The sequence below is a fragment of the Pavona decussata genome, unplaced genomic scaffold (assembly GCF_977016875.1).
Source record: "Pavona decussata unplaced genomic scaffold, jaPavDecu1.1 SCAFFOLD_61, whole genome shotgun sequence".
Classification (NCBI taxonomy): Eukaryota; Metazoa; Cnidaria; class Anthozoa; order Scleractinia; family Agariciidae; genus Pavona; species Pavona decussata.
In genome coordinates, this window is record NW_028145482.1 from 3169500 (window position 1) to 3187500 (window position 18001).

Below are 18001 nucleotides of genomic sequence, written 5' to 3' on the forward strand. Positions count from 1 at the left end.
ATATTCAAAGCGTTGAGACACTTTAATACTGAAAGATCCCCTGGAAAGATCTTTTCCGCTCTCCTTGCGACATTTGGTTCGTGTTTACGTGACGATGTTCTTCCCAGCTATGTCCGCTGAATTATTACACTGAGGCGCAACCTTGAATCCAAAATGGCGTCGTTCGGAGCAAGTTTGCATAGTGGTTTCAACCATCCCGCTACAAGGAGCTGGCAAAGCACGAACACAGAAATCACAAGCAAGAACTTAATATACCCTCTCTTCATTTCGTAAGTGTAATGAGACCGTTACCATAAGTTACCAAAATAAAGGCACAGAGGACGTACTAAAACAACACTGGGACGTCCGTTTTGGCAAACCTGAGGGGCGGAGAAGGGGGTGTGTAACACACCCAGACATTTAACAGTCTGAATTATCCAAAGTATTAAAGACAAAAGTACATGGCAAAACAACATATTAATCGTATGGTCATCTGTAGCTGGTAAGCTGCGCGCGAGCAATTACCTTTGAATGTAACAAGGTGACATTGAAACTTGCTGTCTTTGTAGAGATGAAGATGATGCCTTTGAAGCAATATCAAGCCTTCCCGGACAGCACAGGTAAAATTTTAAGTGTTTATAATTATGAAAATTAAGAGATTCAGTTATCATCAGGTAACAGGAAGTGCACCAACAGAAACTCGTGTCCCCCAGCCATCCCTTGGTGGTGGTGTTTGGGGGGGGGAGGGGAGGGTACTCAGCAAACCCTTACCCTTTAAAATACCTGGGAACTCCGACCAACTTCCAGACAGGTTTCCCTGAACAGCAGCTGGTAATCAAGCCTAATAAACACATCTTTTTTTTTTTTAATTAGCATAATTGCCATTAGCAAAGCTAATCAGGCAATGGAGTACATATAAAGAACTATATTAAATTATTGACACATTCAGATCCAAGAGATAATTCTCCATGATTGTGCAACCCGCCCTACGTTTTTCTATATTGAATCATATTCAAAAGGATAATGTGATGTTTTTTCAGGGTAATTACAGATACCCCAAACTCTAAAGCCTGAAACATGAGGGTTCTCATTTTTCCAAATTCTGATGAAATTACTGCATTTTGCACCACTTTTTTTTTATATTATAAAGTCTTTAGATTTTGAAAGTTGTGTTCTTTTAATTTCAAGAATGGGTGTTAACAACATAGAGAGGATAGTTTCACCCTTGGTGGAGAAGGGACTCAAGTCAGTGTTATTGTTTGGAGTTCCAACAAAACTGGAGAAGGTAAATTAATATTTGCAGAATTTCGGTTGCTCCTTGTTGATCCCTGGTAAGGTTCTTTTACATGTAGAGTTTTTGTACCAGTGTTATATTTTCCATTGTCTTTTGCTTACCCCTAATCTGTTATGTTTACCTGGAACAGTAAATAACTTATAACTGTTCAAGTACTCGTAAGCAAATGAACAATTTGTCTTGTAAAGGCAAGTTTAAAGTTTAAATGAACTCCTTTGTTTGTGATTCATATGTACATCACATCATAAAAATTATGTACTAATTGCATTACAGGAAGGTAGCCTCCCACGCAGTTGTTTTTATGGGACTTGTATTACCTCCTGGGGAGGAGGTAATACAAGTCCCCCAAAAGTGACTGCGTGGGAGGCTATACAGGGAGGCTGCATGCATTTGGAAACATATGCATAAACCAGGCCTATCATCCATTATCAATGGTGCATGTGTTGTCAGGTGCTTTGGTCTCAAATTAAATTTAGTATTCTCTTTTTGCTTTAGAGTGACAATGGTCAAAGTGCAGGCAGTGAAGTATCACCTGTAATCTTAGCAACAAAGAAGCTGCGTTCCTTGTACCCTGAGTTACTGATCTGTTGTGACGTTTGCCTTTGTGCTTACACAAGTCATGGCCATTGTGGTATGTTTACAGTAATAATTATTAATGTTAGTATTACAAACAAATCTGATTCACTTAACCAAATACCTGGCACAACATAATGGCAGAAAGCAGCCTAAACACTAGACTTGTCACAAGTCAACTTCTTATTGAAAAAAGAAGAGCAATGAGTGACAGAGTTGGGAGGTGAGTAAGTGTTCCTCGTGACTGGTCTCTACACAAACTGACTTTGAGAAAGTCTACCTAAACACAATTACAGTTAGTCACTGGAATTTCTTGTTATCTTTTATAAGAAGAAAATCAAAAATAGATGAACCAGCTGCTGAACATGAATTTAGATGTTGTTTAGGAATAAATATTGTCATCACTGAATATATCACAGACTATAATTTTGTTGTGTTATCAGGTATTCTTAACAAAGATGGTTCTCTCAATAATACAGAAAGTATTAAAAGACTGGCTGAGGTATCTGTGGCTTATGCTAAAGCAGGTATGAAAACTGAGTCATACATTTGTTATCCTGAAACCTAATTCATACCTCCAAAAGATTTTGAAAGCACAATATTTCACTCAATCACCCATCCTCAGAGACCCAGGGACAGTCATAGTTGTGTCAGGAGGAAGTCAAAACCGGTAAGTTTACAAGAATGAACAAGCAAATTTTTTCTTGTAAACTTACATGTTTTGATTTCCTCCTAGCATTGCTATCTTCCCCTCGGCCTCAGAGGATGTCGATCACCTAGTCCTCTTGTGTCATTATCTTTCTCCTTTGTATGTACTGCATGCAAGAGTAGACATTCCTGATATAATTAAATCAGGTTTAATATCCTACAGTTGACTCCCGATAACTCGAACCCTCACTAACTCAAAAACTTTCCTTTCAGGTCATTTTCTATATGATTTTACCCATGATAACTCGAACTCCCGATCACTCGAACCGTTTTCAATTTCCTTGAAGGTTAAAGTTATCAGGAGTCAACTGTAGTTCAATATTAATAATAATTAACAATTAACACTTTTTACATGTTATAGCGGAATATTTCACATCACTACGTTGATTACCTGTTTATGTAGTACATTGAAGCTTCTTTGTTATATTTGTCTGATGTTCTTTGTCTGGCTGTGTAAAGCAGCTTAGGATTACTGGGAGTCTTCTACAACTGTTCCGTTAATTCTGAGGGATCGTCTTGTGCTCTCCTTGTATTGCTGTACTAATCCTTCAGTTGATTATGAAAATATTCCAGAACACATGGAACAGTTACAGGAATTGCCACTTCACAGCTCGGCCCTCGTTGAAGTCATTATAATTAGTAATTTTTTGTTTAGGTTGCCATGTCATAGCTCCATCAGACATGATGGATAACAGGGTAGCAGCCATTAAGGACCTTCTACACAAGAATGGTTTTGGAGGAAAGGTGTGCTGCAGTGATAATCTCATTACAAGTTAATGATGTGGCTTCAGTTACTTTCTGTTTGCCTCAGTTGTTTTCACAGGCCATTGTACAATGTTATTGACAGTGTATTGTATTCTGTGAAAGTGATAGAAGAAGTAAATCTGAAGTTTTTGTGTTTCAATGTGCCTTCAGGGAAAGTAAACATTATTCTTACTAACACATAGAGTTGATCAGATGCTACTGACAGAGAATGTCTCATTGTTATCAGTTACTATAGACTCCACTTTCTAGCGCACTCAGTCATCAATTGATCATTCAAAATCACTTTTAGTTAGTTTCACTTACACCCATCTTGTACCAAGCCCTTGGGCTCCCAAGGAAGGTCAATGAAACGTAAAGCTGACATGAAACCTTTTGTTAGGTTGCAGTGATGAGCTACAGTGCAAAGTTTGCCTCAAGTTTTTATGGTCCTTTCAGGTAAGTTGTAAAATAAAGCAGGATTGTTAGAATGTGAATAGCCACTAACAATAAATAATATTATTACAGTGGAACCTCCATTCAACGAAGTCGCTGGGTTCGTTATATCAAGAACCTTGATATAACGAAGTTTAGGGGAAACGACCAAAATATTCGTTATATCGAGGTCATAGTTAATGATTGATTTTCAACACAGGTGACTTCTGTCATGCAATTCAAGGCAATTTTCGTCACCCAGAAGTGCCGCACTTTGAGATGCAATTCATTAAGCATGGTGGCTTTCAGTAGCAATTATTTTCACTTTTGGGCAGACGTGCAGCTTTTGTTTACAAAAAAAATACACTTTCAGAGTGTTGATCTGTTTAGCGTTTATCTTCTGTCGCGTGTTGACATTGTAATTCGTTATATCGAGGTAGATTTTACGTTTGGTCTTCCGGATTATGTTCGTTATATCGAAGAATTCGTTATATTGAGGTTCTATTCCATACATTTTACTGTAACTTTGGCCAGGACATACAATATCGTTCGTTATATCGAGGACTTCGTTAAATAGAGGTTTGTTAAATGGAGGTTCCACTGTATTATAGTACCAAAAGAAATATGTGCTCCTGGTTTAAATAAATTTATTAATTTATGAACCATGCCATCTAGAAGGGCTACACGTTTTAATTACAAAACAATAATTCATTAGCCCATTGACCTTTCAAATGATCGATAAAACATCAAGTGCAGTTGTTTGAAAACCCGATAAAACCTCCTCCTTATTAGTATGCGGTGTTTAATGCTTAATATCTTGTATGCTAATTTCCAATGTTCACAAAAGCATCTATGTTATTAACTCTCTTGACACACGCTTTTCCAGGAATTTTGAAGCCGTTCAAAAAACTTGCAGCACATGTTTTATCCAGTCTAAAACCACTCGGCTGAGCCTTGTGTTTTTAAATCCCGATAAAACACTGCTGCTTGTGTTTTAAACATTACTTTAAGATCCTGTATTCTTGTTTAAAAGCACAAGCATAATCATATATTTGGGCTAGAGTCATAATTTTTAGCTCTTACAGGTAACACAAACTCATCAAAAATTCCAAATCTCCCTCCTCTCCATCGCATACCTCAAATGTCTCATTCATGGGGTACTGTAAAGTGTGGGTTGTATCCTAAGATGGGTCTTGTAGCTGTAGCTGATGAATTTAAAATTGCTCCATTTCCAGAGATGCAGCTAAAAGTGCACCAGCCTTTGGTGACAGAAGATGTTATCAGTTGCCGCCTGGGGCTAAGGGTCTTGCGGCAAGAGCTGTGGTAAGGTCCAGTAGTCTTATTCATGATCACAGCAGTCCAAATTGTGATTGAAACCCCATTAACTTTAACTAAGTAAGGTTATGTCTGGTTTGCGTAGGAACGTGATGTTAAGGAAGGTGCAGACATGGTCATGGTCAAACCTGGAATGGCATACCTTGATATTGTACAGCAGACCAAGGATAAGGTAGGTCTTCAATGTCATTTGGCAATTGATCATACTTGATATACTTTAATTTCACACTTATCAGTGAGCTAACATATGAATACGGGATGTATAAATTTTTTAAAGAAGGGGTTATCAGTCAGCATGAGGTTTTATAGGGAGCATGATAAGCCAGCATGTTCAAGAAAGTGGGTCTCAAAAGTAAGGAAAATCTGGTATTTTAAATGAGTTCCTTATAGTGAAGTTTACCTCTCAGCCCTTCCCCCTTGAATCATGTCAAGTGATGATGATATTTAAAGAAAATTATTAAGAAAGCATTATTGGAATGAAGCTGATGAATAAAGGAATTAATCTAAACAGATTTATTTTAGTGTAAAAGTTATAATTTCCACTGGACAAGGTTGCTCAAGTCGCAATGGATGTTTCAAGATGTATATTCCTTTTAGAATAAATACCAGCAATAAGTAATACCGGTAATTTTCTTTTCATGTATAATTCCATCCTCTTTTTAGTTTCCTGATTTGCCACTTGCAATCTACCAGGTTTGTAAATATTTTTTTGTGTGCTTGTTTCAATCAAGTGATGATTATGTCACATGAATTTACAATTTCATATGAAGTTAACTTTGCATCATGTTGATTGTTTTAGTTCCAAACAAGGATGAAATCTTGTGTCATGTTCATATTATATGCCAATTATTCCCTTGTGACAGGTTTCAGGCGAGTTTGCCATGCTGTACCATGGAAGCAAAGCTGGAGCTTTTGATTTAAAGATGATAGTGTTGGAATGTCTAACAGCGATGAGAAGAGCAGGTATATCAATGATTGGTTATTTTAGTTGCTGAATTACTCATGGGATTCTTAAAATATCTTAGCTGACAAAACTGAAACAATATTATTCCACTGAAGACTCTACACTACATTATCAACTTGAGTGAATTAATAATTATAATGTACTAAATGACCACTGTCCACTTTACAATCTGTCAGGTAATATATCAAACGGACTGGATAGCAGCAGGCAAATTAAAAGTTTCAACAAGAAGTTCTGCTATAAAAGGGCAAGTCCCTCATTCATTTCACACCTTTGTGGGCGTGAGATGGAAATTAAGACACTGTTCAGTCGTGGAAAGTTGTTGACTCAAGTGTCCTCTTGAAAATATGCCTCAAAATTTTATAATATCACCACAGCAATATAAGATATCGAGTTCTCATTTGTTTTGCGAGGGTTATTCTGAAAACTAAGCCAATTGTATCGGTTAAAGCCGAAGAAAAAGATGCATGTTGTTTGTCAGTTGCCTACACTCTGGTGGTCGATTGACAACTGAAAGTGAGAATGGCCAGGCCAGGCCCCTTTTATACCGGAACTTATATATGAAAGATCAAATAGAAGAAAGATCCTCGCCGTTAGTACGTAACTTAAGCAGTTGCGAAAAGAACACCTGAATTAAATATTTTGTCATTGCTATTTTTAGGTGCAGATATAATCATTACCTACTTTGTTCCACAATTATTGGATTGGCTAAAAGAAAATTGAAGTTCTACCACACAGTGTCCGACTCAGACCAACATAATGGACATGGAAGCTTTGGAATGCAAGATTCTTCAGTACCATTTATGTAGAAATCAACTGAGTGAATGCAGTGTGATGGTCAGAAAGCCAGAAAAGGCGTCTACTTTTGCAAGCTACATTGGGGACTTCTATGACAAGAAATGCCGATTCCAATAGACTTCTTTAACTTAAGCAAGGATATTTAATGATGAAATAAATGTGATGGTATATTTTAAGCCTGGTGAATGAATGAAAATGATGTATTATTGTAGAAAGTGACACAGGCAATCTTGGAAAAAAGAAATCCGAGTGCTCCTATCAGGAGTTGAACCTAAGACCTTCCGATTATTAGTTCGGATGCTCTACCACTGAGCTTGAAACATTTTCAAGCTCAGTGGTAGAGCATCCGAACTAATAATCGGAAGGTCTTAGGTTCGACTCCTGATAGGAGCACTCGTATTTCTTTTCTCCGAGATTGCCTGTGTCACTTTCTAGAATAATACATCATTCTCGTATTTAAATCATATTTAAAGATGTTTGTAAAATTTTTGTCATTACTAGTATTTTAACTGTGGATAGGCCTTGCCACATAGGGAGTAGTTGTAATTTAAATTAGAATAAATAAAGGGATTAAAATTGGTGGAGTAATAATTAATTTTTTTCTGAATAATTTGTAAAAGAAATAAGACACACTGCAAACACTTGAGATTGGTATTTTTCATATTCAGATTTGCAACTGAAGTGTTTCTAGCCATAGGTTCGTGAGTACAATTATTACAGTACGATGTGTTACAAACATATTCCAGTTGAAGCACATGATAATTAAGTATTGCCCAGTAATCCGGTGCTTGAAATTTAAACAAAAGCCATGGTAAACTAATTATTGCTTTAAGCAACTTTATTTGTAAAATTCACTGACAATGGTAATTGTTTTCTAATAAATAGAATAGTTAGTCATTTTTTCAATAAAATAACTTTTTCAATTTTGTTGTTTGTACTTTGCCATAGCTATCAAAGGCATATTTAAATAATAAAAATTAACACCAAAACAACTTACTGTACATGTTGTAGTTTATTTTTTGTTTTTGGTTTAAAATTTTTCAAACCAGTTTAAATTTCATTTTCCTTTGTGCAGTATTCATTACCATAATCTGATAAAAAGGGAAATAAAAATCAAACTGGTGTGAAAATTTTTAAACCGAAAAACAATTTTTGAACCACAACATATACTCTAAACTTGAACATTCAGCTTGGATCATCATACATACAAGACGGTAGAGCTAATCCACATTTATGCAAAGTTGGGAGTAATCTGCTACAATTTGCTATGTTTTTCACTTTTGCAAGGGTTTTGACTTCATCGTAGTTCAAGTACAAGGCACTTTATTCCATTACATCATTTGATCACACTTCTCTAACATTTATATTTACAAGTTAATATATCTTGTAAAAATAACCTCCCAAGGATTTTAAAATACATAAAATCACTCTTTATATGTATAACAACTCTGGGCACAGGATAAGCCCTTAAAAAACATTGTTTTGTGACATTACTTAATTAATTGTAGAAAATAAATACTCATTTCCAGCTTTTTGAAGCTGCATACACACCATTTGCTTATAGTTGATACAGTTTGATAAAACAATTTAGAACTCTTGATTTCTTACACTTAACAATTCTTTTACTGCGGAACTGTCTGCAACATCAACTGGTTGGCAGCTGTCACTGTCGGCAATTGAAGAATCTGCTCCAGATTGTAATAGTTCTTTTACTATTGTCAAAAAATCGCACGTAGCAGCTGTAAATTGAAAAAAAAAGTGATTGTAACTTCGAAGTATGCCTTTGCTTGCGACATAACAGTACAAAACTTCCATGTGAATCTGAACTATACTCCTACAAAACTTTCACATATCCAAACCACAAATTTCCACAGATCCAGACTGTACCAGTACACAATAAGACTGCAAGCAGTCTCTCTATTGCTCGAAAATCTGTGGGGAGAAACACCAAAAACTGACTCGGGTAACTCGGGTGGTAATTTTTTACTATGATTGCGTTATCTCGCACACAAATAACTGTTAACACATCAACCGTGGAATAAATCCTACGGGTCAACGCTAAATTCAATATTGACAATATGAGTACAATCCACTGGCATTTTCGGTGAATTTTAGTCCTCAGTCATTTTGCTTGGACTTATTATAGAATGTGATTACTGAAGTACATGCGAGTGGGATTTTTAAGGCCATAAAGTTGGTAAGAAAGAGAAAAAGAAAAAAAGCATTTGAATTCATGCTCATGCAGTTGCTGTAAACATCATGATGAAGAAGTAGCTTCAAAAAAAAAAAAAAAAAAAACGAATTCAAGACTAGAGTGCAAAAATTGACACCCTATTTATTACCAAAATGGCAGCAAAATGGCTAAAATCGATACCCTATTTATGACTAAAGCAGCTGAAAATCCATACCCTTTGGCACCGCACATACCTATATAGCCCATTTAAGGGAGTACCCCTCCCCCCCGGGGTGTACCGCTGTTTGATGAAGTCATCAGAAATTAAAAATTAATCCTTTCAGGTGTGATGTTCCAGTTTTCTTATGGAAATTAAAACGTCCTGCCAGTATTTGTTTGAATATACATGTATCAAACATGAGAAAGGGTACTTCATCTGATTTCCAAACACCAATAAGTGGACAACGTGGCGCAGCAGAGTTTTTATTAATCAACTTCAAGTATTTGATACTGCTTTTCAAACCATTAAAGTGCCCCTAACCCTTCAATTTGTTTTCTTTTGGTAGATTTCCATATCTGTGAAGAACTCATTTTCGAAATTTTTTTTAGAAATATTGAATCCTTTTTGTTTACGAGCGCTAAAAGTTACTGAAATTTTTAAATTTTTGCGCGCTTTAAGCCCCACTGGACAAATTTTTGTCTCGTGGGCTCATTAGGAACGAGCCAATGAGAAGCGTCCGATATTTGACACTTTCTTAGCTGTGACGTAAGAAAAGGACACCAGAAGGATTTAGAAGGAATCTTATGCATGCTGATTCCTTTCTCTACATTTCGAGAGTTGCTGCATCCAAAAACCACACATTTTTCAACCATTTTCTCTGTTTATAATTGAAGCATTACCGCGAATCTTCGGATATTTTTGCACGATGTCCTTTTCTTACGTCACGCTCCATATTTGGCCGAGTGGGGGACTAATGCGAACGATAGGTGAAAATATCGACAAGACTGCCTTCACTTCTAGCCCTCGTAAAAAAAAAAAAGGATTCAATATTTCTCAAAAAATTTTTCGAAAATGAGTTCTTGACAGATATGGAAATCTACCAAAAGAAAACAAATTGACGGGTTAGGGGCACTTTAATAATTCTTGGAGAAATTCAAAGCAAAAGTTCACTAAATTTTATGATAATTAAGATGACATTGGCAAACCCCCAAGTGTCATTCACTAGTCATAAACAAACAAAATGCACTTACCATAATGTAAGGGTGTTTGTCCATCAGGATCCTAGTGTAGAAAAATATAATTCTCAGATATGTGATTTATGTTTCAACACAACAAATAGTCACAGACCAGTCAGATAGCCACACAGCCGAAGCTTAACCATTTCACTCTGACCAGTAGTGGCTGACTTTGAATTGAAGGGGTGTCTGGAAAACAGCCCTAAGTGACTTCTGATAAATTGCTAGATTCTCCTTCCAATTTGCCTTGTATTCACTTGTGAAACAACAGGAGAATTTGACCTTACATCAACAGTCACTTAGGGCTTTATTCCACACACCCCTTCAACAATGCAACTTCATAAAACATGCTGCTCAAAGACAAAATATCTTGATGTTGAAATGAATTCTCACAACTAGTGCAATAAGAAATATATAGAGAACAGTGAGGAGAATGCATATATGTTGATTTTGAGACTGAAAGGGTTAAAAATTCGTCAGATTGAAAGTCTGGCAATCAACCAATGTAGTACAGCCACTTGGAACCCCAGTGTTTGGAGGTGGGGGAGAAGGACAGGGATGCTTGACTTGGAAAATACTTCCCATATAGCATTTTATTCCTGGTTCCCTCCCCTCCCTTGCTGCTTTTCCTATTTATCCATTTTCTCTCCTTGTTTCTACCACCCTACCCCTTTCTCTGTTTTGACTATAACTGTCTTCCAGTACACAAACCACCCAGTTGGAAATTTTAGTCGTAAATATTTAATGGTTTAATTTGTCCTAACAGAAGATGGATAATGTACAAAATGAGCCAAATCAACTGCAAAGGTCAAAAAAAGATCTGTAATAGTGCATTGCTTCAACCACTGGCCCCTATTTTCAGGAATTTTCCAAATGGGATAAACTGTAAAATTTGATTTTCCAACAAGATTTTCTGGATTTTCCATGTGTAATGAGAAGCACCCTTTGCCACACCTAAACCTGAGAGCTCAACTAATAGTAAGTTATTGTTAATTAAAATAATATCACTGTCTAATAACTTGGATGGATTTCATTGGTGTCCGACATTGACCTCAATAATGAAAGAACAATCAGGTGTTGCCCCTCCTTACCTGCGTGTTTATTTCTGCTTTGTTTTTTATCAGATATCTCACTACATCCTCATGACCCCTGTCACACGCCCAGTGAAGTAAAGTCATTCCCTAAGAGATAAGACAAAAATAAATGGGAATTTCAGTGGCACATCAACAGAGTGGCTTTAAGACTGCTTGCAGACCCCCTTTTCTCAAGATCCGTGCAGAGGTTTCAATAAGTTTTTAAGCAGACGGCAAAAACTGCAAAGTAGGCAGCTAATGGAAGTTCAATTTTACTCTAATTTTATTAATTTCGGAGAAAGAAGGCGGCAAATTTGAGTCAATTTGCTTGATATAGATGGCGAATTTCGCCAGTTGCCTGCTCTTATAGAAACCCCTGTCCGTGGAGGGTTAATCAATCCGTCCAGCACAAGCTAAATAGGGATATGAACAAGGAGGGATTGGGGTGAGACATCTTCTCATGTACCACTCTCGTGTAATCTCAATCATCCTCATCCCAAATTTTTCGCTGCGTGTTACTGGTTTTCATGTTTTGTTTTGTTTTTTTGCAGGGGGAACTAGAGATCAAATGTTCTAGAAAACCTGGAACTAATGTTATCAGCATATGTTTAAACATGGGAAAAACCCTTAGAGCAGGGACAAGACCCACTTTGATCTTCATTTCCAAGAATAAAGGAAACCCTGAAAAGTGTCCTTTCTAGTCTTCCTTGCAGGAGTTGGGATGATGCAGTGGTGAGAGCACTTGCCTCCAACCAATGTGGCTCGGACTCAACGTCACATGTGGGTTGAGTTTTTTACTGGTTCTCATCCTTGCTCCAAGATAATTATTTTCTCTGGGTACTTCAATTTTCCCCTCTCCTCAAAAATTAAAATTTCTAAATTCCAATTTGATCCGGAGAGTGTCCCTAATAAGCACTCTGTGCTAAATATATTGACACTTGAATAAAGTGATTTTTTTTATGATCAGTACACACCCACCTGATCATCTTTAGCATTAACACTTTCGCCTCGTCTCAACAAGACATCCATTTTCTTGACATTTCCATCCTTGCACCAATCAAACACTGACTTGTTAGCATCACTATTAAGACAAATAGATTTGTCAATCAACAAGGGGATTCCACATTTTAATTTAAACATAGGAAACATAGTTTACCAACTGATAAAGAAATCATTTTGTGTTGTAAATACTGAAATGAAGAGCAATATTATTACATATTAATTATTAAATAATAATATCACAGGGGAGTCATTAAGATTTTAAGATCATTTCCTATTATATACTCTATTAGGCACATTCCAGAATCTTGGCAATGAAAATAGTAATCAAGAATTTATACTGTTTATACTTACCTTATGATATCATCTTCACAATATTCCTGTCCTCGCAAAGTGCTTACGGCAAGGCCCATAGTCTGTTTGTGAACTGGTTTTTCACTTTCCTTTACAGTCTGCAAACAGAGATGGATAGAACGACATTTATTTATTTATTTAATTCACTCACCAAGCTGGTGAAAGGTGGGCACCACCCCTGTTTAGTTGACACAAAATAATATTCATACCCGCACAATTTGGGGTAAATTACTTTTAGCTGGAGTATTAGCCATCATACTTTAGTACCTTTGTCAATCTGTGAATAACAACTTACAGCGAAATTAAAAGATCATTTTTTATCTCTATCTGGCTTGCTGTACTTTTTCATGTGGCCTACAACTCATTTGGTAAGTTTTGCCTCTTACTTTTCCCAATCTGGTCATATGAGAATTATACATTATTCAGCCAGCATACTTGGAAAAAGAAATCCAAGTTCTCCCAACAGGAGTTGAACCAATGACCTTCCGATTACTAGTTCAGATGCTCTACCACCGAGCTTTAGGAGACTTGTGGGAGCTAAGGCCATTTTACTAATTGGATTAAAAAGGGTTGTTGTTAATGCTGCAGCTGTGTACTCCCCTTTCCAATACATCCTCAAGCCATTGCAGGCTTGGCTACCTAAGTTAGACTATAGGCATTGAAAAGTTTTTTGTCCGCATTATCATAAGAAATGTGATAACTAAAGATGGGCATAAATTGGCATGGATCACAAAAGTCTGAATTCTCAAAGGTAATAATAAAGGAACAATAACTTTCTAGGAGTACATCTCAACTGTTTATTGTACAATCCTGGTAATAACTTACCAGGTCATCAGTGACAGCATATTTTGCTTCCCATTCTGGATCAGTTTCAAAAAGTTCATGGATATAACGCTCCAGGGCTTCTTGTTGAGGCATGTCTCCAAGCTTTTTCCACGAGTCCCTAAAAGAATTAGAAAAAACTGTTTCTTATACATTTACAGAGGAGAGAATAAAACAATTTCAAGCTTCAGACTGAACGTTTGATGGCCAATCAGTCACTGCTTAACGCCCAATAATCAAATCAAGCTTTAACAAACCCTCCTGGTTTGCTCAACTTAACCCAATCCATATACTACAAACATTTTGGTTTTGAATGTGCTCAGCAATCAAACTTGACTGAACAATAATTGTCAGAATTGTATATACACTTCAAATGAGCGTTTTGATGTTTTGAATGAATGTATTGCAATTTTCTTCAACTGAAAGGTCTATCTGGAGATGACCTTAACAGGGACAGATTTCTGCACAGCCGCATACATTAATATTATACATGCACCACTGTCTCACTAACCCTAATCCAGTGAGTCTGGATGGAGTTTGAGTTGCAGAATGCATACATAATTGATGTTTGGAGTTTGGCACCCTGACAGTTTTGAAAAAAGCCTCTACGGCCACAAAAGGATAACCTAAAAAAGTGAACTCACCACTTGGCTCTACCTACTACATCCCAAAAACCTGGCCTGGATGTGGAGCATGGTCCTTCTTTTGCCTTTTGAAGAGAAAGGATTGGAAAATAGTCAGCTGATGGACGGCTCAGTTTTAAATACCGGTAAAGGGATTTTACTGCTTTATGACACAGACAATACCTGGGTCTCGACAATCTGCGAGCCAGCGAGCGATGCGAGGCAGACGTGCAGATACTCAGGTTAGCCTAAAAAGCACTCCAGTTAGCCTAAATAGCACTCAGGTTAGCTTAAGTATCTCCCCGGTTAGCTTAATGGTTAGCATTTATGTTAGGGGTTGTTCGAGCCTCGCAAGCCTCGCATGTTTGGCTCGCATGTCTCACACGTTTGGCTCACATGCCTCGCACGTTTGGCTCGCATGGCTCGCACATTTGGCTCGCTGGCTCGCACATTGGCCACATTCCAATACCTACTGGCGTTGAATATCAGTGTGAAAATCCTAGGTATCCCGGGGTAGTCAATCGATAAAAATTGATATAGGAAAATCATTCGATAAATCGATATCTATCGATAAATTGAACTTAAATGATATCGATTTTATCGGTCAATCGATAAAATTCGATACTCACACGCCGACGAAGTGTTAATGTTATCAATTTTATCGGATTCATCGATCGTTATTGAATTGATAAAAATTATCCTGTTTCCGTTGAGGGAGCGTTTGATTGTGACTCTTTAAATGTAGATTTCAAAGGCCGCAATGAAATGATTTGTTGACAAACACTACAAGAGACCAAAGAGACTGCATTATGATTTTCTTCCTGATTTTATTGTTTGATTAACCGGGTTCGATTACAAACATAAATTATTTTTCCTTTTCCGGGTTCTCGGCTTCAAGATTGTTGTCTAAATTTTTTCTCGTCCTTTGTTCCGTTGGTTTTGAAGCCATGTTTAACCTAAGAAATATGGGGAACAAGAAGAATTTAGATTACGAACACGAGGGCGTCTAGATGATTTGTTTATATCTTTACTCAAAAAATCACGAAAATCTTTCCCTTTAAAGACTGGGTGAAAAAGCAACGAGCGTGCGATTGTGTTACATCAGCAAATAAATAAAACAGTGGAATAATCAACCAGGGATCTATATCGGATTTCATTCAAATACAACACACGCTGAGTAATACTAAAAGTTTGTAGAAAAGATGAAGCAATTTATATTGTTTTACGAACAGGGAAGTTGTTATAAGTGTCTCTGCGAGTTCTTTAATATCTTTAGGTGTTGCCGTTTCGAAAATTGGAACGATAATTCAGTTTCGATAAAATCGATAGCCATGATTCAAAAATCGATAATTATCAATTACTCACAACAAAATATTTTATCGATTTTTATCGAATTTCGAAAAAATTAATCGATTTTTATCGATTGTTATCGAATGCTATCGATTATCGATATTATCGATTGACTACCCCGGGTAGGTATACAGGTTTATGTAGGGGAGGGATATATACAGAGCTGTCCAATTTCTAACATATCCGCAGTGTAGATTCAGGTTAGTTTTTGGGGTTCGATTCCTAACACCCCTAACCTGCGATGTACAAAAATGATATAACTAACGAGTCGGTGAGTAATTCGCGCATCATATCAGGAGCTGCAGTGCCCTGCGCGATCTGTGGAGACTTGTTATTTAGTTATTTAAACGTTCCCTAAAAACTCGTTTATAAATGTTTATAAATAGAATTATACTAAAGTCCTCTTCTCCCGTAAAGAAAACGATTTTGTTTCCAATTTTGACGAAATTTTCATAACAGACAAAATGAGAAATTTGAATCAAAGTGACGTATGCAAGTCAATTTACAGAACTTTTAAGGAACTCACCTGTTTGTAAAGAGAATAGAAAGTAAGTCTCTTTTCGTCACTTAAGTTTTTCATAGTCCTGACGAATTCTGTCGCTGCTTGAAAGAGCTTTTCTAAATCTTCGGCATCAAGGATATTTTCATCAAAGTACTCCGCCATCTTGAATTTTGTGTGACGGTACAAACTGCTGGCAAATTGTGGGCTCAAATGTATTGGGTCACGACATTTGACGCAAAATCCTGGAGAATCACGTAAGGACACGCGATGCCGACAGTTCTGAAAAGAGTTTTTGGGACACATTCAGAAGTTCGAGAAAGTGATGCACTAAAAAAATCATGTGTTTTTGCATCACCAAGCACCGAAAAGTAACCAACGGTCAAATAAAAAAAAAAACCCGAATGCACCAGTGGCCCCCGGTCAGAGCTGAATATATGAAACATATGTTTTGAACTGCAGATGATAGATTAAATGGAAGAAAAGTTCCTCGCAGTTAGTACGCAACTTAAGCACTTGCGAAAAGAAAGCCTGAAAGCTGCCTACTAACCGCGAGGATCTTTTTTCAATTCAATCAAGATCTTTTAGACAGCAATGGAAACTTCCAACCTCGTCCCCAGGGCCGTCCGCGGGGTTAGCCACGACGAACGGCCCTGGTACAGGCTCAGGCGGTGTGCGTCACGACCCACAAAGGGTGCTGGGTAAAAATATGGAAATGGCTCATTTGCCTCTGGTCACAATCGAGTAAACGTCTCCCGAACGTAAGACTTAGGTCGACTTACACTCGCACTGAAACTGGGCATTCAAACTTTGCTTCCTTTTCCAAAAACTATCACTAAAGACAGCAATTTGACAAATTGTAACGGTCTGGTGGCAGCCGTTGATTCTTCTTGTTGGACACACAAGGCGATTTCGTTAGTATTCCCGGTTCGGAGACAATCAAGGCGAGAATTTTTTATGTTTATTCAGGTTTATCCTTGATACTAGTATTTTGTGCCGTCACGTCTGCTTATAGACGCTTTTCTTATATATATTTAGACCGCGAGCGGTCGAGTTGTCTCTTTCTCCTAAGTTCTGCGGCACGCGATGGAATTAGCGAGCGGTGAGGCCGCGAGTCACAATTTTGTAATTTGCATAATTTTACTGTCAGTTCGAGCGCGTGAACAAAGGAAAAAGTACGACTGCTCGCAGTGTATTTTTCATTGCTTTCGCTCATTTTTAGTTTGCTTTTTTATCTCAGGGTGAAAGAGATCTACATTTCCTTCCTGGATTTGTTGGAGAGAAAAAGCATTCGCCTGTTGGCTTTTCCCGGTCGGTTTCCCGGGAGTTGAGCTACTTTGTTTACATGATCTCTCCATAGATTCTTTATTAGTTCAACGGCTTCTAACGGGAAAACCATAAGGGGTAGACCCGGGTAGACCCCGAAAATTCTGAAGTGGAAAGGATAAGCTAGCTTAACATGCAAAAGTATTGCCCATACCCAGCAAGAGTAAGAAGCTTTAGCCTCAAGAAATGCAGTAAATCAACGACCAAAACAACATGGCGGCAGGCGCAAGGTCGTCACCTTTGAAATGGCTACAAACGCGAACAAATGCTTCAGCTTGAAAAGTAACCTAACCAGCATTAAGCCAATCTGTTCCTCTAACTTTGAAACGACTTTCAACCGGGAAAAAAATGTCACAGGCTTCGTTAATGACGAAATTTCAACAGGCTGAACTCTCCAGACTGATGTTCTTGGGCGCGAAGACTACTGATCAAATAACGCATTCTGATTGGTCGAATTTCGTGACGCACACCGCCTGGTACAGGCTGGTAAAATCTGCTGAAATCTTGCAGATTACCTCGCTTTCAACCTAGCGCAGAAGGCATGGGGCCAACGTCCAAGGTTAAAAAAAAAAATGGCGATCGCTTCCTTCCTTCAAGCTCTGAATTTTGCTGTTCAGTGTTGTTGAATCCGATGTTTCTGTTGTTTTTAAGGTAGACCAAGTTCGCGCCTTAGAGATAGTGTATTTAGGACAAGATGTGATTGGAGTTTTGCCTACTGG

General features: G+C 37.5%; 2 protein-coding genes and 1 pseudogene across 3 annotated transcripts in view; 2 read left to right on the plus strand and 1 right to left on the minus strand.

Moving 5' to 3' along the window:
• Window positions 1-18001, plus strand: part of LOC146479110 (uncharacterized) — a 177126-nt pseudogene that overhangs the window by 152265 nt on the left and 6860 nt on the right. The window lies entirely within an intron of this gene.
• On the plus strand, window positions 115-6850 carry LOC146479122 (delta-aminolevulinic acid dehydratase-like). The gene is made up of 12 exons (XM_085111425.1): window positions 115-269; window positions 549-599; window positions 1168-1264; window positions 1769-1904; window positions 2290-2373; window positions 3210-3298; window positions 3699-3754; window positions 4966-5053; window positions 5151-5237; window positions 5729-5758; window positions 5929-6028; window positions 6691-6850. Exons 1-12 carry the CDS (start codon window positions 154-156, stop codon window positions 6750-6752), a joined length of 996 nt encoding a protein of 331 aa, XP_084967551.1. The 5' UTR covers window positions 115-153; the 3' UTR covers window positions 6753-6850.
• LOC146479123 (acyl-CoA-binding domain-containing protein 6-like) lies at window positions 7648-16317 on the minus strand. Its single transcript, XM_085111427.1, has 8 exons — window positions 15984-16317; window positions 14129-14193; window positions 13488-13605; window positions 12663-12760; window positions 12288-12390; window positions 11328-11417; window positions 10252-10282; window positions 7648-8566 (listed from the first exon to the last, which is right to left on the minus strand). The coding sequence occupies exons 1-8, from the start codon at window positions 16260-16262 to the stop codon at window positions 8415-8417; spliced, it is 936 nt and encodes a 311-aa protein (XP_084967553.1). The 5' UTR covers window positions 16263-16317; the 3' UTR covers window positions 7648-8414.

What these genes read in the sequence shown, in the direction of transcription:
- LOC146479122 (XM_085111425.1), top strand. Translation starts at nt 154, where the DNA reads ATGGCGTCGTTCGGAGCAAGTTTGCATAGTGGTTTCAACCATCCCGCT. An exon ending in CACAAGTCATGGCCATTGTG is followed by an intron (nt 1,905 to 2,289) that starts GTATGTTTACAG and finishes TTGTGTTATCAG; the next exon opens with GTATTCTTAACAAAGATGGT. An exon ending in TGTGGCTTATGCTAAAGCAG is followed by an intron (nt 2,374 to 3,209) that starts GTATGAAAACTG and finishes TTTTTTGTTTAG; the next exon opens with GTTGCCATGTCATAGCTCCA.
- LOC146479123 (XM_085111427.1), bottom strand. Translation starts at nt 16,262, where the DNA reads ATGTGTCCCAAAAACTCTTTTCAGAACTGTCGGCATCGCGTGTCCTTA. An exon ending in ATGCTGTCACTGATGACCTG is followed by an intron (nt 12,761 to 13,487) that starts GTAAGTTATTAC and finishes CTCTGTTTGCAG; the next exon opens with ACTGTAAAGGAAAGTGAAAA. An exon ending in TGTGAAGATGATATCATAAG is followed by an intron (nt 12,391 to 12,662) that starts GTAAGTATAAAC and finishes TTGTCTTAATAG; the next exon opens with TGATGCTAACAAGTCAGTGT.